Genomic DNA, 26,096 nt, shown 5'->3' on the forward strand with positions numbered 1-26,096 from the left:
AAGCAGTGACTTGATAACATAGTGTAACTGACACACTGTATAACAATGTATACTATATTATACAATCACTGAATAACACAAGTAAATTTTATGCTGCAAAATGTGCCTGAACTATTGAAGAGAAGTTGAGCCCTCATCAGGTGTAAAGAAACACCTTCCGCCAGATTTGATCGGTCTGCAGTGTTCATTGAATGCTGAAAGAAAGCTCTTTTGCCATTGTTGTTAAACAAAGCGAACTCACCCACACGATGATCAAACGCCAGCTTGAGGAGCAGAATCAGCACAAAGGTGACGTACTTGTCCATGAGCGTGAGGAAGGCCCGAACCTCGGGTGTGGCGGCCACCCCGTCATCTGTACCAGTGCCAGTGTCAGCCCGGGGTGGGCTGGACGGCGGTGTTCCAGGTGCCATTCCAGTGGCCACGTCGGATGAGCTGCGGGTGTTAGGCAATGGAGGTGTTGGCGAGGCATCTTGCTCCATGTTGATCACAAATGATGATCCTGCACCTGCATTCATTTGGGCTGTGGGAGAAAAAAAAGAAACTATAGTCAGCCACAACTCAAGAATGAATACGAGCTCCGCCCATAAAACCGCAGGGCTTTTCAATTACCTATGTAAGAGAGTAATAGTGCAAGCTTAATTTCTTTCTGACTGCAAGTACACTTTCAGTGCTAATGTAAATGCCACGTGTAAAGAAATCTAAAGGTACATTGTTAACACTCAAAATATGACATTTGGCGACACAATGACATCAAACACCTGATAATGTTTACCAGGACATTCAAGTTTTCAACACAACACCGCTTGAAACACTGAACTGCCCGACGACACAGTAATGAGCAAATTATTGTGACTGGATGAAATGTATGCGCAAGTCTTCCCAGGGTGGGGCTGTGGTGACTGTGGATGTAGCTCGGGCTTATTCTTAGGTTCTAACAGACTACAATTATTTTGTCAGAATTACCTTTTCACTGATCTTTCTTCACGCTCAAATGCAAGAATAATATAATGGTGTTGACGGTCACTTCTGACTGCAATCGGATTTCTCGATCGCAATCGATGGAACTTGTGCTAGGCAGTCCACATATCTTGATTCAGTTTCAGAGAACTCAAGAGCACTAAGCGTAGCCTATCCAAAGCACCTGCCGAAGTTGTTTTAGGCACTCACCAAAGTTGTCTAGTCCACAGACAAAGTGTACTGTAACTCTTTCCAAGAAAATACTATTTAGGCTGTCATTACAGATAGTAACAAGAAAACAATAGTCATTTGCTGATGATCTGCAGCTCTAAGAACTGCATTGGGTTACAAATGTTGACTTGCAAGATGTGTGCAACACTGAATATTTTCGGACCTTGAGGCTGGGGGAGACTGACATTATATAAAGTTCTCACCTCATGCCATCCGCGTGTTGCAGTTAGCATAGCCTGTGGCATAGTTGGGTGAAGTCGCTGTGAAGGGAAAGTTGACACTGTGCTCTCATAGTGGCACCAGTGGTGCTGCTTGGAGAGCAAGTGGCACTGCCCATCTGAATGCGTCAATGTTACGTGTGGCCATGCGGAGCACAGCTCTTCCACATTTTGGGGATTGGCATTGCTCGTGGACGATCATTTCTCGTGTGAGGTCCGCGGCTCGAACGCCACCAGTGCCACACTCGTGGTACATTGTGTGCTATGTTGTCTGTGCGAGTTATATTGATATTCTATTGTATTATTTGTCATGTTACAGCAGGTATTTATAAGATTCGGCTGGTGGGCTTGCCGTGGCATTAAAAATGACAATGTAAGCACCACTGTGTAGAAGCTGTCACGGTATTAAGTTTCAAGCATATATTCAAAACAATAAGTCCAGCAGGACACAGACATCAAACAACAACCACAGCAGGTTATACTATATACAACTTAAAGCGTTTAGTGTTTTCAATGTGTCATGCAACCAACTCGCTCGTACCTAGACCTTAGTTCAATTTCAAATTTTGATGTGTTATCTGGTACAGGCCAGTCGCATTTGGTACTGTTGCGAAGCGCACCTCCGACGACGTTACGGAGGGCGCCTCGAAATCTCACCGCTGCAACCACTGTTGCGAAAGACGGCGACGCCAACACGGTCCCGAAGGCGCCACTGCTTCCAACTCCGCCGGGAAGGTCACCAGCCGTTTGGTAGCGTATGTTTCTCAGCTCGCGACTGCTTCTGCGCAGAGCTGATAAGACGAGCGGACGAGACGACGGTGAGTTAAACAAGGTTTATGTACAGCATATATACAGAGGCGTTACAAATTCGGCACTGGGGCCGACAGAGACTCAAAGAGCCGAGCTCTCCTCTCTAACACATAGGTCCGCTCTCAAACGGGTCCGCTCTGACACACATGTCAGCTTTCACCTAGGACCGCCTTTTCACCTCGGACCGCTGCTCGCGACGCGCCGCAGGGCTTCTTTTATATGCACCGGGTCCAACCAAAATGTCCAATCAGAAGCGCCGCTGGTCGTCAGGGCAGACTCCTCCAATGGGGTCGCCGCGCAATGCGTCAGACCCCCAGACATGAAGACGCCCGTTGTTTACTCGACGGGCTCGCTGGCACGTGCGCTGACTCACTGCACGTGGGCGCCAGAGAAGCGCCCACAGAAAGGCGCCGTGGCGTGCTGACGCCGTTTTGTTGATCGCGTGAGGCGGGCTGCGGGCTGGCCTTGACACAGATTGCCTTTTCCAGAGGCACGGCCGTTCGCTGTGGACTCGCAGGCATAACAGTACGATAGTAAGCTAGCCTTTCCTGCATTTCTGGCATGCTTGGTTTCAATGCCACCTTGGTTTAGAGCAAACTTTTGACAATACACATGTCCAATTTGGTGCCACTAGCAAAGTTTCTAAATTTATGGGGAAGCATTATAGCGTATATACAGTACCACAATTTGATAAATTCTTCCGAAGCTTCAATAAAAAAAGTTGAAACATTATTGACACTGAGGGATCTAAAAACACATGTGATCAAGATAAACCATGGCTGGCATGCCTATAAATTATTCTGTGATGATGTCACATCTGCTGCATTCTTAGCATACTTATAAAAGATATTTATCTGCAGCATAAAAAAAAAAACACTTGTATATCCACAACAGCTGCAAACACATCACTACTATACCGAGTTGAACAAAATGCAATAAATTGTTTTACTGTCCAGCACCATAGTGTTTTTGAAATGAAGAGAGGTCAAAGGTACACAGCTATAAAGGAGACACTCATTAAATGGAACCAGAAGGGATCAGAAAAATGGGTTCCATTTAACAGGAGTTCTGTTTACTCAGAGATGAGGACAGAACTCAAGCATGAAACCAATTATATTACAGGCAGCCGTGACAATTAGGCAGCAGTTGTATTTAAGTGACTTCTACTTATACTGATAATCTACTTGTTTGAAATGACCGACACTTTAGGAAAACATTTTTTTTTGTGCATCGCTCATATGTTTGTTGCAGTAAAGTATTAAAAATATCAGCTGATGTGAAAATGTGAAATCTTAGAACATACACTGAAGTGCTGTTCATTCGGTAGCCTGTGCTAACCTTGCATCCTTTCATGGACTTAGCGAATAACAATGTGAGTACTGATATTTTCACGCGTTTAACCCACCCTGTATATAATCCGCACCCCAACTTTCAGCTCACCGAGAAAGAAAAAAAAAATCCTCGCGTATTGCCCACAGATTTGATATAATAGAATGGCTGTACAAAAGCTACTGCTCAAGCAATATAGCACACATGTATATTTAAAAAGCTTTATTTAGCAAGCAGAATATGCTGCCTGCAAAACCAGTCACCATTCGCTCATTGTCACTGCTCTCGCTAGAGCTATCACTTGAGCTGCAGTCCTCACTGTTATGCACAAGGTCATCTTCGGTTCCATCCATGTTGTTTGTGATGCAGCATTTCTTGAAACATTTGCGCACCATCTCACCTGGAAGAGCCTTCCATACCTCGACAATCCACTTGCAGAATAGGGCAATATCAGGCCTTTGGACGCGTCCTGTCGGAATCAAGTCGTAGAGGCCATCGGCCATTCACTGCGCATAATTGGGCTTGGCATAGGCTTTGAAGGGCTTGTTAAGCAACATATCTAGAGACTGAAACGTTGGCGTCATTTTACTGGGTATGACAACTAAGTCAGTGTTACTGCACAAAAGGTGGTCGGTTCTTCACTCCCTCAGTTTGTGGCCGCGGAACGAGTCAAGAAGGAGCATGGACCACTTTGCGAGCATCGCACCGGGCCTCTTCTCTCATACCGTCTTGACCAAACCCATGAACAAGTCACTGTTCATCCATGCATTTCCATGTGCGTGCACGACTACACCAGCAGGCCAAGGAATTTTGGGAAGAGTTTTCCTTTTCAGGATGACGTATGGTCGCAGTTTCGTGCCATCAGCGAATGCACAAAGCAAGATTGTGCAGTGCAGTTTCATCTTCCCACTGGTCAGCACGCTCCCCGAACTGCTGCTCGTCTTCTCAATCATTTTGTCCAACGGCATTTCAATATAAACAGGAGTTTCATCCGCATTGCCGATTTGCAAGAAAATGTAATCGTGGTGCTTTCTCAAGTCAATTACATACCTCTGGTGCTTGAGCAGCTTCTCCTCGTAGGAAGCCGGCAAGCGCTGACATATTACAGTCGGCCATCTTATTGCAAGTCCTTGGCACTTCATAAAGCAGTGCAGCCATCCGTGGCTCGTACAAAACCCATGAGGTAGGCCTAGCTTCTTCGACAGTAGCCATGCTTTCACTTGGGGAATCTCGGTCAATACGGCGTAATCACTGCTTCGCATATCTTCTATGAACTTTACTTGCCGCACCTCCAGCTCAAAGTAAGCGCCGGTCTTGGGGCTACGAAATGATCTACACTCGCGGTGCGCGCTTGTAGGCTGTCTTTCTTCTTTCTCCACAGTCGCACACAGGACTCTTCCACATCAAGCCATCTTCCCACCTCACGATTTCCGAATTCCTCGGTGACGACAATGATCTTAAGGTTTTGTTGTGCGGTGAAGGACTACCGCCGGACACTACTCATGTTGACAGTACAGGTCAACTTAGGCTTGGTGAATGAGATGAGATGTAGAGAACGAGTGGTACTAACGAGGTAAAAAGTGCTCACACTCGGCGACAACTTTTTCTTGGCAGCTCCGTGGAAGCAACAGAACCGAAATGCATGCCTGCTACCTTGCCAAAAAACAGTACCTAAATTTACTGATAATATTTCATTTACCTTGCTGAAATAAATACTGCTTCATCTATTATAGAACTTAAATGGTTGGAGAAGTCGTAGGTAAGATACAGGTACTGTTCCCTTTGCAAAAATACCTTCCCTTTTCTATTTCTCAGACCAGCACCACCTTTCCAGCAAGCCCTTTTCCAAAGCAAACAAGGCATACATGACATAGTACATGAATATAGTACATGACATAGCACATGAATATACTTGTAATGTGACACCGACGTTTACCCTAAAAAATCTAATTGTATTTCCCCAAATATTTTTCTAAAGGCTTTAACGATGCAAGCAAGCGAAACCAAAATCGTCTGCAAGCTGCCGTACTAATTGCTGAGCAATACTAATTTGCCGAAATTGCCTCCGTATCCTTTGCTACGCTCTTAAAGGGCTTTACGGCACAAGAGGCATTGCTGTGAAGCAGCACTAAAGGAAAAACCCCGCGTATTATCCCCACCTCTACTTTGCCCCTGAAATTTTTGGGCTTTTGGTGCGAATTATGCACACAAAAATACGGTAAGTTACACATGATAAGACAAAAACAGATGCAGTGAAAATACTAGTACTACAAATAGCGATAACTGCCTTGACAACTGTATCACAATGCAGATACAAAAGGTCCAAGCCCTATCTTAAAACAATATCTGTCCTGACAAAAACAATTGTGCTAGCTGCAACCTCAGCTAAAGCAATATTATCAGTCCAGCTATCATAACATATCTATCTGGAATATGAGTACCGTATTTACTCGCGCAATCCTCGCACTCGAATAATTCTCGCATCCACCCCCCATCGCCCAACAAAAATACGATTTCTTTTTTTCCTCGAGTAATTATCGCACCCCCGAAAACTGCCGCAATAATGTCGTCTGCTCATTACAACCACTGATGATGATAGCACGGAGATTCAATCCAATGCAAGCCAAAGTGGCAAGTGCGCGTTGCAACGTGTTTTATACGTTGTGATGGTAATATTGTCGCGTTATGGAGTGATACTGAAGCTACACGGCTGCTTTTAAGTTGTAAGTAATAGATCATGCACTAAACAATGGCAACAGGGCCACCGGAAGGCCCTTTGGAGTCTACAAGTTTTGCGTTCCCTACTCGTGACAGCAGCTGAAAGCCACCAAGACGCGTTCAGCCTGCCGTGTGCCTAAAACTGGGATTGATAGTAAACTTTATTTCTTCAGAAGGGAACTGCGCACAATTCTGTTAAATAGCCATCAGCCCAATACTGACGTCCTACGCTTACCTTTTGAGGGCATCTGTTTAACGACCAACGCTACCGCTACGCCCACAAGCTTTGCGTACGGTATTCTAATTCTCGACTATTAGCTTGCACTTTTTGTGTCTCAAATAAATCTTGCCTTGTGTTGAACCTGTGCTTTTATTGTTGAGGTAGGTTTTGATTAGTACTTCTTAAAGCTTGGTGTTAGTTGCTGGTGTGGGAATCCCAATTTGCGGCCACTTCGTTTTCTTTTTCGCTCCGTACATTTTCATAGAAAGTTTTCCCCGCGTAATTCTCGCACCCCTCAACTTTGCATTGGTTTTCCGCCAAAAAAAGTGCGAGGATTATGCGAGTAAATACGGTATCTTAGATGCTTTGTCAGGAAAAAAGCAGTGCAAGTAAACAGGGACGGAAGGGACACACACGATTCACAGCGCTCGTGTGTGCACCCCTTCCATCCTTTTCTACTTGCAATGTCCTTTCGTTACAATGCTAACAAACCAACTAGACCATTGACAAGCATTAGTAGCTTAGATGCAGCCCTACCTTGCCGACCATGTTGCAAAGCATACTTAAAAAACCAGACAACTAAAAATTTGAAAGGCCTATTTTTACATTTAGCGCAAACACAAAAATACAAAAGAAAACACACCAAGCATTACCTCTTGTTTTCTTGTACTAGCCATTGAAATATGCAGAATCAAAAATCCCGCTAGTTAATTTTGGTGACAAGCCATTGAGGTGTGAATGTTGGCGGCTGGCTATGTACTTGACTGTGGATGTAACCCACGCAAGTTTTGATGCCTATCCGAAGAGACATGACTACATCCATGCTCAAGCTACAATCAATGACCAGACATTCAGATGTAGAGACAGGCTCACCAAGTCGAAGGTTTTTTCCTTTAGCTCCGAATTACATTGGTGCCCACAGTGGTATCAAGATAAACTTCGTAATGTTGCTCTGTTAAGCATAAAAGTGTAGGTTTGGTTCTTCAGTCATAGTGGCCACATTTTGATGGGCTAAATGAGAAAGACACCCTCCTACCTTTGATTCATAGCGTTACATAGCCAAGCACTAATTGGTGAGCAGCTGTTCGTGAAAAAAGAATGCACACCACCGTAAAGCTGCTGATATCGCTTTAATTTAAGATAGTTAGCGTATCAATAAGTTAACTAGACACTGCCTAAGAGGCTCTCTGACCAAGTCAATCTAGTATAAAAAACCCTTCACTTATTGAACCTATCTGGGAAGAAATCAATTCAGCAGATGACTAGTTAAGGCAAATTACACAATGCCTGGGCACACGAATGTGTTGCAGATTTCCTCCACGTTTATCAATGTGGTTATATGTCTACATGAACAAGAGTTTGCTGGTTATATGTGTACATGAACAAGAGTTTGTCAGCATACGAAAGCCTGGCCTTGTGTGTGAGAGAAACTTCTGTGATTTTTCGTATGAGTACTACTGCTAGGTCTGAGGTGTTTAGCCACCTCAAATAATCATTAAATTGATGTAATTTCCCAACTGATGGCGCTTTTCTCTCCAGCCTTCACAAAACTGCATGCTGTTTCAAACAAGGTACTGGTGCTGCAACATCTCCTTGTAAGCGGCGCTGCTACATTGCCTGAAAAAGAAATCACAGCATATCCACGGAGTAAATGATGATGAGTGGGCGAAGCTCAGGAGATACATCGGTAAACCGTGAATCCCATTTGCAACTGTTCCAGAGTTTCGCAGAGCTTGTCCCAGCGTACTTCTGCGACAGAAAGCATGACAAACGCGTGCGGCTTGTGCTGTTGGCGAATCATGGCAAAGATTTCCTTGCAGCATTCCGGCCAGTATTGCATCGTGTTGGGTATGCTTGGCATGATGGCCAGGTCTCGGTTGCATGAAGGCCAGGTGTCGGTTACTCGAGCTGCTGCCGCGTGAACGAGCTGGTGATGGGAGGGAGCGCCGCAATGCCATTTAGCGAGTGCGTCGAGTACTAGAGGAACTCACTCCCGCCGCTTTCGAGTTGCTGCTGTGTGAACAAGCTGGTGATGGAGAGGGAGCACCACAATGCCATCTAGTGAGCACTCCGGGTACTAGGGGTACTCTGTGTACTGGCTACAATGGCCAACGGTGGACAAGCCCACAGCCTAACAAGCTTCGCCCCTAAACCAGCGTACTGCAGCCCTTGCAACGATGCAGCCACGCTGCATCGTTACGCTGCATAAATGCATAAATGCATCGTTACGCTGCATAAATGTTACGCTCACCCGATGAAGAAGACGAAGCCATGCTCTGAGAACTGGGTGTGCGTGGATGCTCGTAGTGTTGCTGCGCCTGTCGCCAAAGTTGTGACGGCTGGATGTTTAGAGATGACTGCTCAATCAGAGGGGTCAGGCCCATGAGAACCTGCGAGGTCGCCAGCAAAAGTTTTTGAACAAGCTGTCCTCCTTTGAGAAAAAGAAAGATTAAAAGTCTTTCTGCAATGCAATTAAGCTTGGTTTGCTAAAAATAATGTATTGACCTACTAGACACATCTTTTTAAGATCTTCAAAATAGTTTCCTTAGACATCAATTCACCTGTTGCTATGCAAATTCTAAACTGTAAAGGTTCCCACAAAGTCAGCTGCTGTCGCCTCTTTCAGAGACACTGTGGCGGCCCATTGGATGGTGGAAACACCATAGAAGTGGTATACTTTGTGGATTCTCTTTAAATTTAGGAACAAGAAGAAGTTTGCACGGCTCATATCAGGATTGTATCAGGGTTTTATCAACCCTGATGCAAGCCTGGCAGACTTTTTCCCGTTTTCAACGCTCAAGGAAAGCCAAAAATGTCATTTCGACAGTGCTCCCACAATCCAGTGGGCTGTCACAGAATCGTTGAAAGAGGTCACAGCCGCCGACTTGCACGTAGCCTTTGCAGTGAGAAAATCACGTCGAAAATGGTGTGCAGTCAACTTTCAGGGAGCCTTTGCAGTAGAAAAATCGTCTTGGAATTGGTACATCAATGCCCAAGAAAACTATATTGAAGAATTTGAACAATATGTATTGATTGGATCAACAAGTTATTTTTACCTGCCCCAATGTCATTACTTCACAGACTGAGCCTGAAAAAAAAAGCAGTTTGAGCAGAATGTGCGAAGCTGTGAAAAGGACGTTCTGGTAATCATTCCGTAGAACAAGACCCACGCTGCCCAGACTATTGGTCGCAACAGACTCTCACAACATGGCATGAGGCATTTGCATTAACGTGGATACAATTTCATGCCCAGTTTGTTCAATATAGTCAAGTTGAGTTACACGGCTAATATGTTACAGTAAGAGGTCCCATAGTTTCAGAGAAAGTGACAGGGGGATGTCCTATGGCTACATGCATGAAATAATCACAAATATACACGAAAGTTATATAGACGTGTCAGCAATATTAAACAAGATTGATTAACAATAGCAATATAATCAGTAAACAACATGATGTACTCATGATTAAAAATAAGACACAAAAGTATTTAAAAGTAAGCGATATAACAGAAATAACAAGAAGGAAGATTAATTTACAGCATAACAGGACAAATGCAACTTGTTTCTTTATCCCTGTTATGAGTTACAAAAAAGTAAATGTTAAATATAAAAATAGCACAGAAATATTGAGGACTGTAAACAATTAGTTACAGAATTTAGATGAGCTGATTAACTCCTGAACAAAATATTTCTTCCACTTGCGCCATTATTTGCTCGTCATAACACTCACACCCATTACTTTTTTTAATTGACAAAACTCTCCCATAGTCTTTTTTCAAGCACTTTTTGTTTGATGTTTCTACTTTTGTTGCTTCACCTTGATGTACCACTCTTAAAGAAATTATGTAGTTTTTGCCTTATTTTTTGCTGCAGTTTCTTTTGTACACATGCCAGTGTTATTTTTTTGCTGAGTATGCGATTTCCCTGCCTTTATTTGCTTTGTTTGTGTCCTTTTGTCCTTCCTGCTTGGGCCCCTGTTTGGGCCTGCAGTATTTTATAAATAAAATAAAAATAAAAAATGTTCACATTTACTATTGATATTTTAGTTCGCTAAGACATTTCAATTTGACGCTAACACTGGTCCCAAAATGCCAGGCCTGGTGTCATCAGTGTTATCATGCAACCATTACACTAAGCAATGTTGGCTGACACCGTCCAGCAATAAGGCTAGGCGAGATGATGTTGCTCACTGAATTAAGTAAGCTGACGGTTGGTGTCTTTCTGTATGTGCTCAGCAACGACTACAGGTATGAAAGGAGCAAGGTAGGTAGCGTGACACATCCACCTTCCAAACAACAAAAATAAAGCTACGCTCAAGCCTCGATATAACGAATCCAAACATAACAAAATATCGGTTATAACAAAATTGATTAATAATAGTCTTGCAATAGATAGAGTGTTAGGAATAAAACTTTATAACAAATTTACGGATATAACGAACTTATTTTCGTGTAAGATGCAATTTTGTTATACAAAGGTTTGAGTGTAGTTAGAAGTGTACTAATAAATTATGAACGTCACTCTTGACTCTAGACCATACACAAGAGGGCTCTTTAATTCGTCACAACGAAAACCTGCAATGGATGGAAGCAGTTCCCTCACTGTTGAGAGCACTGCATGCAAGAAGAGTGTTAAGCAGGTCATTGTTACTAGTAGTAATCTCACTGCGCTTGATAAATTTCAGAAATCAAACTAATTGAATTCGGCTCACTTTTTTTTTCTCTGTCTTTATAAGAGCATTATACCCTTCTTGCACGACACATGCACCAGTGGCATTGCCAAAAATGTTTTTCTGAAGGCAGGGGGGAGCGGTACAACTAAACTTTATGCTTGCGCATGTGTATCTGTGCATGCTTATATATATACACATGCCAAACTGAAAACTTTCAAAAAGACAGAGGAGTTGAACTCACTCCATGATGACTACCCCAGTTACGCAGTGCTTTGCTGCAATTCGCACCGCAATTATTAGCAGATAATGCTTAGCGCATTCAATGTTTAAGCTTATTCTGCAAGGCTAGCATGATCAACATCCTCTGGAATGTTCAGAGGCGTAGATGGTAAGACTGATAAAATAAAATAAGTGTCATGAGTATTGAAATGCTATGGGCACAAGCACAAGAAATCTCACAGACTGCAGTGCATGGGATTTGAAGAAAAAGACAACAAAGCAGTATACCTGTCTGGTGGTTATTGAGTTCAGCTAAGAACTGCATATTGCCTGAGGGATATCAACACTGACACAAGCAGTGACGGCAATGAACTATTTTTTTTTGCAACGATGAAGCTCAGAGAAAGAAAATAACGATGAAACGGCATGACAATGATTGCACTTGCTAAGTAATGAGGAAAAGTGCTAATAGACGGACAGGTTCTGTAGAACGTGTTTACTACTGCAAACTGTTCTGATAATAATAATAATAATAATAATAATAATAATAATAATAATAATAATAATAATAATAATAATAATAATAATAATGTTGAGACATGCATAGAAAAACATTACACATATCCCATTGCTAGAACTGCTGTTAAAGGGCCACTCACAAGGCCCCATACCGAATTTTAGTTAGACAGTGAAAGTTGTAGGGTGTCCGATGAAGAACATTTTCCCACAAAAATTTTTCGGATCGGTTCATCACGAGCGGAGAAAACAGGTTTTTTGAAGCGGTGTGAAATGAGGACGAGAGGAGGTTGAGCTCGAAACCCTTGCCGCTCCTCCGCGTAGCCTTCATAAGCCAAATCTCTTCCCCACCCTCTCTAGCATCCGACCATGAGGTGACGTGCGCATGACGTGCCCGAACAAGTCCAACCCCCGAGCACGCGAGCGATGTTGCTTTGTTGACCAGCATTATTTTGTGGTCTTCTGCCTGTTGCTGCGGAATGGTTTGGAAACGCTGGCTTAGATGCGGTAGAGCAGATGAGCAAAATGAGTGTGCGAGCGCGTAGGAGCGTTCGACGAGAGTCGTGTGCTCAATGCGCTGTTATGACCGTCGTCAGTAGGCGCCAGGCTGTCGCTGAGAAACGTAGCCGGGCAGCGCTCCCACGCCTGGAACCCCAGTTCTCTTGGAACCAGCGTCCAGCGGCTGGGAGCAACAAAGGAATTAGAAGACGGTCCGTGAGCCTAAATCCCTACAAACGATTCCTCCGGGCCGGCAAAGCAGACCAACCGCACAGGTCGTGTCTCCGCGATTCAAGTGTCTACTCCTTGGCTGCCCTTCCAGGGAAAGACGGAAGAAGCAATTCAACCGCCAAATTGTTCCGGGAGAGAACCCCATTTCCCCTATCCTCAGAGCATTGCGTCAAGAGGGGTAATAACTATTCGGCAGACCATGTGCTACTGAATTATGCCCTGTGGGCGGTGTCTAGTATGTGTGTGATTGACGTTCCAATAACGAAGGAGGAGCCCGACAGGGTTTAAAACGACGCTGCAGAGTGCTGGACAACGCTCCGAACCATGTAACGATTCAACCACCACACTCATGGTTTGTGAAACTCCTAAACTTTCTATGCTGTAAATAAGTGTAAATAGTGCCATAAACCTGTTTGTTTTTCGTATCCCCATCTTGTCAACGTTCGTTTCCTCACCCGAAGTTACGCCATGCTACCACAAAAGACCGGGTAGACCCCGGTCCGCAACAACGGGTGCTCAGCGCTGGGATTCGGAGCAACTACTGGTAAACAGTGCCGAGATGCGCAACAACTGTTTGGCACCGGTGGGATACGACTCAGCACCGGGATACACAACAGCGCTGACCGCGGGGACACGAATGCATGCGAAACGCTGGCACATTAGCTCCACATGCCGTAGCATTTCATGGGAAAAAATGAAAGAAAAATGCGCACAATTTTTTATTGCGTCTCATCATTTATTTCAAGTTTTATTAATCTCTTAAAGCAACAAATACATAAACTATGCATGGTGGGTTAAATGATTTTTGCCGTGTCACATGGTATACTGTTGACAACGTCAGAGCAGAGTCGTCTACGTAGGGGACCAACGTCATTGCATTGCTGTCTACGTAGGGCCATTCCTACGCCCATGTCATGCCCTTATTCTCTAGGCGTGTGCGGGCAGATGGGAAAGGGAGCAGCGTTCATCTTGAAATTTGACTCATTTCTGCGGTGCGTAGTGTTGCAAATTTTGGCAGATGTGATCATGAACGCCTTGTCTACGTATTGCGCTTGTCAGCTCAAAATTGTCAAACCTGGTGAGTGGCCCTTTAAAACACAACCTAATTTAATGAAACTGCTTGTGCTACTATTAACATTATGCACTAATATTTCCATGTGCATTGCCTTCTCTAGCATTTTTATGATGGCTCAAGTCTGTAATCATTATAGTACCTTGTGTTTCTGCCATGCGTATGCTATCTGTTACAATTCTGTAATGTGTATGCCCCTTTGCATTGCTTTCTGAATTACATTTCTGTAATAGACATCCCTGCTTTAATTGGCTAAGTATTCATACACATGATTTATCATTTTACTGCAATATATTATTCTTCATCAATAAAGCAATCATACAATACATTCTCATAATAAGTACTGCTCATGCCACTGTACCGCTTCATAATAGTGACGGCAACAAACAAAATCTGAACGTCGCGAAAAAAACCAATTTTTCTCACCAAGCCTATGAAAATACAACTGCAAAAAATGAAGAAAAAAAGAAAAAAAGAAAGTAAGCTTTCACGCAGTACCTATACCTCCCGGGAAATGGTGCCTATCACCACTATAAATACAATTGGTGAAGGACAGAACACTTGCAGCTGTGCAACCTCGAAACATTTTGCCACGCACATTTACTTAGGCCTGAGTTTTGAAGCAATCGATCATACACAGCTATTGATTCAAAATCCCAAACAGCGAAGTATAACAATGGTGCGGCTTTTATTCGAACACGCATGTCTGCCAACGCTTTTGCAATAACATCAGTACAGGAGCATTCACGGTACAAGTCTGGCCTCTGTAATGTGAGCTTCTGGCATCTTATTCTGAAAAGGTGACTTCACCTTACCTGACGATTCAAATGAACCCTAAAGACAATCAAGCCCAGAAAAGCAGAAGGTTTATTAGGTGTTGTCTCTAACTGTAGTATAGCAAGTAATTATGAAGTCGCATTGAAACGCAATGAAGTGGGCCAAAAATAGCCCTTTCTGTTAATGGGATACGAAGATTGTGAGTTTCGGTCAGTGTTGCCAACCAATTTTCGGAAAATACCCTACGTCAAAGTCAAAATTACCTTAATTTACTCTATACAACCTTTTCTTATTACCCTATGTTTTACCCTACACCTAATAACAGCACCGTGCAACAATTATAACATGCAGTCTTTGACATTAGATGCATGGGGTGCCTCCTGGACCGGCCCACCTATAACCGTGCGATGATTGCATCTGATGGCGCTATCACTTGATGTCACACTGTGATGCCACAGTGACGTTGCAATGACTTCATGATGATAAAAAATTTGGCACTTAACAAATTGTCATGCTCTAATGACATTGTGAGGTGGCATCCGTCGTTTTATCATAATTTTGTGCAACAGTCGTATTACCATCTCTTTGTGTATGGTGAGGCATTCACATCATTAACTCAAGCCAATCATCATAAAAAAAATTTATAAGCCCCTCTATGCAACGAACATATAGAAGATGTCGTAAAGGAAAGAAAAAAAAATTTTGAGGAAAAAAAAACCTAGCACAAGGATACTTGACATACTATTTTTCATCTCTTGTGCTGGTAACGTGAAATTAAGATAGCTCCAGAAATTTAACCTACAAATATGTCGCACCTGAACAATGACAAGGAATGTGTTGAAATTACCCGATGCCACAGTCCTAATACTCTACGTTGGCTGAAAAATCCCAAACATACCCTAAAAGTTGGGTAATTACACTATGGCTGGCAATCCTGGTTCAGATCCTGACAACAGGAAGGGTGATTTTTCGTCCACATTAATTAAGTTCAATTGATGCAGTAATTATTACACTACATTTATTGACAGCAACTAATTTCGCATGCCTTTGTTGGCCTGAATGTCAATTGGATTTGTTCAGTTGTGTCTAATGAAATCAGCCCTTCGAAAAATTCCCCTTCTTTAATTCTTACCTGATGAATGTCACGCCGCAAGTTTCTTGAACCTCGCTCGGCACTGTACGAGCGAGCTACAGAGGACCAACCGAGCACACGATGCAACGCACCATTGCCGGTCCGGCCTTCGCCACTGGGCCCCCCTTCTGCCATGGCTTCCTCTCTGCGATGCATGTCAACAATGAATGAGATTGAGAAAATAATCTAAATTGCAACGGCTCCTTCAATACTAATGCCCTAGGTGAACGGTGCCTTGCCAGAGAAAAAATTCCTAAGCAGTGCAGATACATGACAAACTTTGATATCCTGCTGTTTGAGAACAACCTAAGTAAATACACTGTCAAGAATACCTTAGCCTCTCCAGACATGCCTGGTTGCTTCTTTAAGGTTGTACGTGAAGTTATCAACACCATCCCTGTAAAGTCTGGCACTTGCCAATACAATGTGCAAGGTAAATGTCATATTGCAACGGGAAGTACCTAAGTTAACTTAGGTTAGGCTAACACTGCACACAGCATGCAGGACAACAGGGCAGCCTAGACATAGCCCCACAACAATATCGTCGTCTTCATTCCTTCTGTGTCATTTCGGCGCCTGTGCCTGAGGTACCATTCTACACCCGTGACATTAACCCGAGCGGTAAAGCACCGTCTCGGTGCCTTCTGTTATTAGACGGATGTATCACTGTGATAGGGCTTCAGGCGAGAAAAATGCACAATGTCAGTTCTGAATGTACCAGTAGGGTTCATAGTAGGGGAAATTTCATAGGTGACAGGTGTCACCCGGCGCAGAACTCGGTAAGGTCCAATGTATCGCGACAGAAGTTTCTCGCAGAGGCTGACACAATGGGGTGGGAGCCACATTACCACGAGAGAGCTCAGAGGAAATTTGACATCTTTATGTCGGCGGTCATAGAATGACTTTTGTGCTCTCTGGCACGATGAGAACCTGGCGCGGGCTACTGCAGGTGCGACGAGAGAACGGGAGATGGCATCCCATCCCGTCATGGAATGAAGACGACAATGTTGTTGTGAGGTTATGTCTGGGCTGTCCTGTCGTCCTGCATCCTTGTGCGCTGTATGCAGTGTGAGCCCAAACGGTGTTAACTCATTGAATACTCCCCGTTACAATATCACTTTGACCCGAATGCTTCATTTTGTGACCCCATGTGCTACATATTCAAAAGTTGTGCTGCTCATGGCTTTTCCGCGATTGCATGTGTAAACGCTGCAATCAAAATTGTCGAGACTGCTATTGTCACAGATGCAAGACTTCCTTTTACGACTGAAGAGGTTCTATCGCGTACAATGATTGGAATGCCACAATGTCTTTCAAACAGGAGTTATGCAGCTGTTTAAACAGCCGCCACTTATTTTTATGTCTGAATAAATACATAAACGTGAGGTGACTGACATCTTGCTCCTGTATGTAGATTGTACGCATCAGGCCGTCGTGTGTGAACAGCGTTCTAGACGTTTGTAGAAGGTGGGTTAACTGAAGTGCGCCATTCAATGGTTACTGGATATTGAAGGGTCTCCTATCGTTTGCTACTGAAGATAAGGAATAGGATGACCAGCAAGTATAAGTAGGATGCTAAAAGCCGAATGATCCACCTCGAACATCATCTGATCTGCCACAAAACGGAAGTATGTGATCTTTCGAAATCTGGTAACTGAATTCTGATAGACGATGGCTACTGCGATTTGCACCATATGAAACGGAGTCTGCACACTCGAGGTGCGCATTCCTTCTTCAAAAGGGGTTTGATTTCAGAGTTACACGCAGCGAGATAAACGATCGATCCATGAAAAAAAATAAATGTTCTTTTCAAAATCACTCATTCTATTCGCAGCACGATACGGTGAATCGCGCGACATACTTTCTCGAGTATGCATGGATACATTTTTCCTTGGTTTCGTATGTGTGTCTATTCTCGTGCAGGCGGAAGCACGCATGCTCCCAATAGCTGGGATCAAACAGGAAGAGACAGGCGCGCGAGACAACCTCATATTGAACTAAGGTGACAGCAAATCTTGTAGTGAACGTGAAATGGTCCATGATTACGTGGAATTGGGCGACTTCATTTAGACTTGGACACACATACAACACCGAAAGCGACAGCCCTAGAAACCCAGGCGTGGGCGCATATGCTTACCTTTTTAGCCTTGCCGTGTAATTGCATTAGAGATATGGGTTGTTTTTAGGTAACCAGCATCGCGCGATGGTGCGGGATGCATATGTTTACGAGCGATTAATGTGTCTGGCCATGGTAAAACGCAAGTAGGCCGAAGTCCGATAAAAGAGACAGTACAAAAGAAACGAAAACAATGCCGTGTCGTCGTGTCAATACCAAGCGCCCGATGGCATGAGCCAGTCGCGGAATAACAAAACAAGCTAACCTGTTGTCAGGAGAAGATCGACCAGCACTACTGGTGCTTGGCTGGGGTGTGCCGTGGACGGAAACCGGCGGATTTTGCGACGGTTCCAGCTTGATTCACGTAGGTGTTACGGAGGTGACGAGACGATATCGAACAGCAGTGGTCTACACTAAACATGCATGCCGCGAGGAGCGTTGTGTAGCGTCACCCGACGCTGATAGCGCTATGCGCGTCCACATTGGACACACTGCTATTCGGAAAGCTTTGTGGACGGGTGTTGCTGCTGCGCTTACGGTGCTGGAATTTGGCCTGATCAGAGAACTGCCGAGTGGACGCTGTCGGTCTTCGTGACCCGACTCGGTGACGACATCGACTGATTGCGGTGCAGGCAAATTCGCAGCAGTGATCGGCTCAGACGCTAGCGCGAGCAGCTGCACCGTCGTCGTACCGCAGCGGCTCGCAGTGCTAACAGAGGGCGCCACCAATGTATGCAGCAAGGCGATCGTTGTCATTTGCTAGTTTCGGTTTCGCATTTGCGTTAGGAACAACCACAGAGTTTTTCACAAAGGAACTCTATGGGAACAAGAACAAGAACAAGAACAACAACAACAGCAACAAACACAACAACAACAACAACAACAACAACAACAACAACAACAACAATAATAATAATAATAATAATAATAATAATAATAATAATAATAATAATAATAATAAAGATCAACGTGCGTAATGTTCCTGCTGCACTGCATTGACGAACGAAGGTTGTGTTTTGAAACTGCTTTTTGGCGCTCGGTGGAGTCCAGCAATAACAAAACATGTACAACAGCATCCTTCAATGTAGGTAAAGCGGCTTGTAGTTTTTGCCCTAGTCCAAGGTGCTACATTCAAAAACTATGAATACTTGGCATACTTGAGCAGAATTGAAATAATGCCTGTGATAATTCGTTGCGTATACGCATTTTGGTGTTCCCGTGCGAAGATTTTTTTTTCTTATAAAACTGTAGTTGTAAAAGAACGTCTTTTCTTTAAAGTGTTTTCCTTCCGTCTACCTTACGCGCTCATACAAATATTTCCCTGGAGTGGAAATTACGTCTTGAAAGTGAAGCCAGACCACCGCCATCTTACTCCAGACACGACAATGCGTTAGCAAAGTGCGTTTGGAATAAATTGTGAAAGCTTTAGTGCACTGCAATTACGCCACTATGGGAGAGCCATAAGCTGTCCCGATACGGGCCGTGTGAAGTGTGTAGAAAAATTAATTATCACAGACGCGAATACCATTTCAACAGAACATTTTCTTCATAGACACACAATAACGATGATGACAAAACAGACTTCATTTGCATGAACATGGAATGACGTGGAAAGAACGTGTACATTCGATGGTTCACTCAAAGACAGCCACACAAAAATGTATCAGAAAAGGACAGATAAACATACATGTGCGCTTTTTCATCCAGTAGCCGTGGTCTAACAACACCAAGCCGGCCGAAAGACAAGTTTCACTCGTCCGTTACAGACCGACACAAAAGGGCAAGACCAATGCCGAAGGAATTCCTCTTCGCCGAAAAATAAGAGCTACTCCGACAAAACAGACAGCAGCTCGCTCGCTGGATTCCGTGCCAACCGGTGGTGCCCCCGCGATCTCCGACGACAGCGCAGCTCTGGGCGAACGGCTGGCTCTCCGCCATCTCCTGACGCTGTGAGGCTCTTGCTGAGTGGTGCCCCATCCTCGGACTCCTTCAACTGTGTCCATATTTCTCTATCTTGTCTTTACATCTGTATGTGGGTGTCCCCATCTCTATCACTATCCCTTTTAATCCTCCCCATCCCTTTTAATTCCTCCTTACCACCGTCCCTCGTGAGCCACTGTTGAGGTGTCGCACTACTATGCAGGCAGTTATGGGGCTCACCTTTAGCTTCTTTTCTCTCTTTTAAGAACCGCGTACACAGCTACGAGTACAATCGCTCTAGGATCAGGAAGAGCGCGTGGCGGCGGCGGCCCGCTGCAGCCGCCTCGCAGCAGTTGCGCCAGAGGCAGAAAGGACCGGCCACAATGAGAAGACAAGCGAAGTGGCCTCGAGAACAATGCTCAGAAGGAACGAAGCGATTTACTATATGAGGCAGCGAGATCCATCATGTACGGCTCTCCAAAAAAAAAAAAACACGAGCAATGACACAATTCCTCAGAAAATGCTGATTTGTTTCCCGAAGGGAGCAGTTCGGGCATGTTGCTGACTGGACCATTCTCCACCTTTAGAGGCGGTTGAGATTAGGAAGCACGCTCCGTCTAAGGCGCCACATGAAGTGTCGGTGGTGTCCATGCAGAAAAGAGGCCGTTAACGTGCTTCAAGACACCCGACTAGAGTGAGCACGGCGGGCTGGGGGAACCAATGGAAGCAACAATGCAGCAGTTGTATCAACTATATGGTTGTTCAACACATCTGTGCCTGAACAGGTCGACTGGACAAGGCGAAAAAACGCAACAGTTGTCGCATAAAACGCAGGAAGTGTTATTGACTGTGGCCCCCTGTTAAGGTGCACATTAGGCATCAAATGCCGAAAGTGGGTACACAGAAAGTTGTATGCAGGCATTCGTGCGGGAGATTTCTCCCCTTGCACAGGCGCAAAAGGACGCGTTGTGCCAGCAGCCGACAGCGTATGGGCACTGAAGGGAAAGCAAAGCCTCCCTGAGAACGCTGCTGTCCCAGTGCCGCATGAAAGACCAATTCAGTGCCGCCTGACCAAAAAAAAAACGGGGGAACACAAAACCGATCGCAGTGATCGCACGATACGTAAAGACAGTTGCACGACGTGAGAAAGGTACCAAATGTGACCATAAAATACAGTCTGCGCAAGGTACTTCCGCTCAAGAAGCGGAAAGTCAAAATCCCGTGCGTCTCGAATTTTTAGTCTTACGTCTTCAAGAGCGTTTAACAAAACGCATTCGCAAATGCCGTGGTTGTATAAAGTATACCCAAAATACGAAGGAACGCGGCCGGCTGAATAGGAAAAACGGCGCTGAGCCTGGAGTTTGGAGAGCCAATGAAGAAATACCGGCATTCGGAGATGTTGTTATGCCAGCGAGTCCTCGTCAAACGTCCGTGCCTTTGAAAAAGGCAATCTGGGTCAAGGCCAGCCCGCAGTCCGCCTGGCGCGATCAACTCGACGGCGTGAACACGCGCGGCGCCCCTCTGGCCCACGTGCAGTGAGTCAGCTGCGCACGTGACAGCGAGCCGGCGTCCTCGTGTCTGGTGGTCTGACGCATGGCGCGGCAACCCCATTGGAGGAATCTGCCCTGACGACCAGCGGCGCTTCTGATTGGACATTTTGGTTGGACCCGGTGTAAATAAAAGAAGCCCTGCGGCGCGTCGCGATCGGCGGTCCTGAGAGAGGAGTCCCCATGTCGGAGAGCCGACATGTGTATGAGTCGGCGGTCTTAGGCGAAAAGTTGACCTATGTATTAGAGAGGAGAGCTCGGCTCTTCGAGTCTCTGTCGGCCCCAGTGCCGAATTTGTAATGCCTCTGTGTATATGCTGTACATAAACCTTGTTTAACTCACCGTCGTCTCGTCCGCTCGTCTTATCAGCTCTGCGCAGAAGCAGTCGCGGGCTGAGAAACATACGCTACCAAACGGCTGGTGACCTTCCCGGCGGAGTTGGAAGCAGTGGCGCCTACAGGACCGTGTTGGCGTCGCCGTCTTTCGCAACAGTGGTGGCTTCGGCGGGATCGGTCCGTCGTTCGCAACAGTGGTGGCTTCGGCGGGATCGGTCCGTCGTTCGCAACAGTGGTTGGCAGCTGCGGGATCGACCGGCGTCAGCGACATCGATGCGGTGAGTGCCTGATGTTTTCCCCTCAGTTCACCAGACTACTCTAGCTCAGGTTGTAGTAGTTTAGAGAAGGGCTGTGTGAAGCATTGAAGGGAGCTTTGATCGTTTCAAGCCAAGTCGAAGCGCTTTGAAACCAAAGTTAATGCGGAGGGGGTAAACACGGGAGTGTGCAAAATTGCTTGCGCGTCTTGCTAGTAGGCTTATAGTGGGTACGGCAAGTAGATTCTTAACAGGGGCAAACACCAAGAGGCTAGTGTGAACGATGGAGAACCTTAAAGTGAAGGAACTCATCGAAATTTGTGAGGAACTCGGCATTACTTTGGGCTGTGCGAAACGAAAGCAAGCGATCCTTGAGATCATGAAGGATGAGGGAGTGTCGGCTGAGGAAGTTGATGAGGCCTGGGTGGATATCAAAGCACGCCGCGAGGAGGCTGAAAAGCGAGAAGCTCGCGAACGTGAAGAAGCTGAAAGGCGAGAAGCTCGCGAACGTGAAGAAAGGCGAGAAGCTCGCGAACGTGAAGAGGCTGAAAGGCGAGAAGCTCGCGAACGTGAAGAAGCTGAAAGGCGCGAAGCTCGCGAAGAAGCTGAAAGGCGCGAAGCTCGCGAACGTGAAGAAGCTGAAAGGCGCGAACGTCGCGAGGAGGCCGAGAGACAGGAGCGCCTCGAGATGAAACGAATAGAATTGGCAATCCTACAGTGTTCGCAGGCGCCTAGCGCAGCTTCTCCGACGATTCAGGTCAGCGGTATTAGAATTCGGGATCAACTGCCACCGTTCGTAGTAGGCGAGGACATGGCGAAGTATCTCGTCAAGTTTGAACACGTCTGTGAGCGAAATGCTTTGGAGCAGTCTCTTTGGGCGCGGAACCTGCTAGCTCTTCTTCCCGGCGAAGTGTCCGACGCGATAACTTGCTTGTCGAGGGAAGCGTTTGAGAGCTATGACGAGGTTAAGGAAGTGCTCTTGAGACGTTATAAGTTGTCACCCGAGGCTTTCAGGCAAAGGTTCCGGTATGCTGAAAAGGGGAATGAGTCACACGTTGACTTCGCGTTTCGTCTTAAAGCCGATTTGATTGAATGGCTCAAGGGCGAAGGTGTTTATGACGACCGCGATAAAGTGGTGGAATGCGTTGCATTGGAGCAATTCTACCGCTGCATCGAGGAGGATGTCAAACTTTGGCTGCAGGACAGACTTGGGGACGTACAGTTAAACAAGGCAGCTGAGTTAGCTGAGGAGTATTATAGTCGCCGAAAGTTGCATAGCAGGGCAGCGCGCGTTGAAAAGGATGAAAGGAAAGAGGGCTTTTCAAGGAAACCTGATCAACGGAAACCCGCTCCGCACCGTAATTTCAAGAAGGACCCGTCTCTTACGAAGGACAGTGTAGGGGAAGGGCAAACAGAAGCGGAGAAATCGAGTGAGGTTTCTACCACACAGACATTAGAACCGGAAAACAAACGGAAGCCGCTAATCTGCTACAACTGCAAAAAAATTGCCCGCAGCTTCCCTCGGGGGAACACTGAGGAGGATGCGGACCATATAATTGGTTAACGGGGTGTTAAAGTGCGACTTACTTGGGTCGATGGCTAAATTGGTTAACGTGGTTGTGAAATGGGGTGTTAAATTGCGACTTACTTGGGTCGATGGCTAAATTGGTTAACGTGGTTGTAGGAGGGGGTGTTAAATGAGTGAACACGTACACACGTATGCGAAAGGGCGGCGCTGGTCGAAGGGACGTCGATCATTGTGTTTGTGGATTCGTTGGAATTCATTTCACCGCGACCTTGGACGTCGACGCGCCGTACAAACCAACCGACGAGCGGCAACTGAGCCAGCGAGTGCCGACCTTGAGTATATATACAGCACGACGGCGCATGCACTGTCAGCTGTTGAATGTTCTCGAAGCGCGACGCCACATGCGCGTCCACTGGAGAATCAGGAGAATTGTAGATGTCGAACGCGGTGTGTAGAGGAGGAAGGGATGCACAGATGGTGGAAGAGTGGGCGACGGCGCGACGGCGCATGCGCGCGCGTCAGCTGTCGAATGTTCGAGAAGCGGTGCGGACGGCGCACTACAAGGCGCGAGTATAAGATGCTCCGCATCTAAAAGGAAGGGCACATCGCGAGAAACTGTCAGGAAAAGTTTGCTTTCGCAACGATCCGAGAATCAGAAAAAAACATTCGGTTGTTGGAGCCGTATCTCCAAGAAATTAGGGTGAATAAGAAAACGTGCCGAGCACTTAGAGACTCAGCGGCAACCATGGACGTTGTCCATCCTTCATTGGTGTCTCCGGATGACTTCACAGGAGAATGCGCGTGGATCAGGCAGGTCGCCGAGGAGCAGAGTGTTCGCTTACCAATCGCCAAGGTTGTCATTAAAGGCCCGTTCGGTGAGCTTCGCACCGAAGCGGCTGTGTCTGCCGCGCTAAATGATCGTTTTTCTTATCTTTTCTCCAACAACTCGGAGCAGCTTCTCAAAGAGCAGGGCAAATCGTTCTTCCCCAACTTAGCGTGCATGGCTCTCACGCGATCGCAAGCACGGAAGCTATCGCGGCAGCTTGATCTGGTTCCATGCGGTGAACTCTCAAGTGACCTTGTCGGCGGGTCGACGGAACCCCAGAAAGGAAAGTTTCCGCATGAGTCATGTGAGCAGTCACGCGAGCGGCCCGTCGCCGAACCGGCCGGCGCGGTTTCCGTAGAAAGGGGAGACGACATGTTGCCATTGAGTCAGAGCGAGAGGGTTGCAACGCTCTCGCCTGTAGCGGAAAGTTGGAGCGAGCTGCCGAGAGTTGATCGAGAGACGCTCATTCGAGAGCAGCGTGAGGATCTCTCGATTGAAGCGCTAGTGGAAAGCCAAATTGAAGCGCTAGTGGAAAGCCAAATTGAAGCGCTAGTGGAAAGCCAGAAAAACGCGGCAAAAGTGCTGTCGAAGGAGCACTACGGGGAATCGGTGAAGAAGCGTGCTTTTGAAGTTGATAATCAGGTAATGCTGCTGCAGCCGTCCAAAAGGAACAAGCTTGAGGTTGATTGGGAAGGGCCCGCCAAAGTATTATCGAAGCCTTGCGATACAAATTATGAAGTGAAATTAGGAAGGCGGCCGGACAAGATTTACAACTTTATGAAACCATACGTTCAACATCAAGCGGTCGTAAATCTGTTGTTGAATGCTTCAAAGGAAGAGGAAGCAGAAATTTTGAGTTCTAGTGAGGTAATTGAATGGGGATCGAAAGTAATCCGGGAGCAGATAAACCTAGAGCCTAGCTTAAGTGAAGGAGGACCTGAGAAAGAGGACCTGAGAAAGGTTGGTTCCGAGTTTGAAGACGTGTTTTCGGACCGCCCCGGAAACACGAGAGTGATCGAACACGATATCGAGCTAAGCGGTGAGGAGTCAATCCGTAGCAAGCCGTATCGTTGTTCCCCTGTGCAACGTCGAAAGTGTGAGCCGCTCTTGGTGCCGCATAGGTATCGTCGCCTAAAAGTGGCCGGTTACTGAGGTGGAGCGTGATACTCCGACAGCGCAACTTTGACGTTCGCTAAAGAAAAAAAAAGGAAAGGTAAACGCTAATGCAGGTGCATTGAGCAGTGCGTTCCAGCTAGTAACTTCTCAACCTTTCGGTTTCTCGCTGGCGATTCGGGGCAAAATTTTGACCTCATCACGACCTGGGCTGAGCGCTCTCGTTCAGAGTAATCTCAAGGGGCCAACTTTGTGGTATTCTAATTCGTTACGTTGTTGTACGTGGGAAAAAAAATAATTGAGTTGTCATTTTAAGAGTCTTGTGTCCCACATGTGCCTCTTGATGTAGAGGGAACAAAATTCCGATAGACACGTAGATAGGTATATGTTGTACTATACTTTGTCTGGTGTTCTGTCGGGTGACCGAAGGCACTTGCGTGTGTCGTGTGCTGTCTGTTGTCGAACCGTTCTTAGCAAGTTGCAGAACCATCGACAAGTGCTGAAACCGAAGATGGTCAGAAGAGACGAGTGAAGCTGGTCGACAAGTTGTGGCGACAAGCCAGTGGAGCTGGGATCCGTCGTCAAAAATGGGACGTGTTCCCGGAACAGTCTGGAGCTGTATTCTCCCCATGGCCTTTGAGGCGAACCTGGAGGGACCTGGCGAACGAGCGCACCTGACATCCGAGCCCCGTGGAAGCAGCTCGTCTTTCCGGTGCATTGTCTGGCGGCGGGGGTGCTGTTATGCCAGCGAGTCCTCGTCAAACGTCCGTGCCTTTGAAAAAGGCAATCTGGGTCAAGGCCAGCCCGCAGTCCGCCTGGCGCGATCAACTCGACGGCGTGAACACGCGCGGCGCCCCT

The 26,096-nt window shown here is 46.1% G+C and overlaps 1 protein-coding gene across 1 annotated transcript in view; it reads right to left on the reverse strand.

The window, feature by feature from the left end:
• LOC119181410 (E3 ubiquitin-protein ligase RNFT2) overlaps window positions 1-18,418 on the reverse strand; it is a 42,279-nt gene extending 23,861 nt beyond the window's left edge. The window contains exons 1-4 of the mRNA XM_037432642.2: window positions 17,981-18,418; window positions 15,600-15,744; window positions 8,735-8,873; window positions 242-520 (exon numbers count right to left, since the gene is read on the reverse strand). Coding sequence (XP_037288539.1) covers window positions 242-520; window positions 8,735-8,873; window positions 15,600-15,734 — 553 coding nt within the window. The 5' untranslated portion in view covers window positions 15,735-15,744; window positions 17,981-18,418. The remainder of the gene's footprint in view (window positions 1-241; window positions 521-8,734; window positions 8,874-15,599; window positions 15,745-17,980) is intronic.
• Between the last annotated feature and the right edge of the window lie 7,678 nt (window positions 18,419-26,096).

This window comes from Rhipicephalus microplus, chromosome 3 (assembly GCF_043290135.1).
Source record: "Rhipicephalus microplus isolate Deutch F79 chromosome 3, USDA_Rmic, whole genome shotgun sequence".
Taxonomy (NCBI): Eukaryota; Metazoa; Arthropoda; class Arachnida; order Ixodida; family Ixodidae; genus Rhipicephalus; species Rhipicephalus microplus.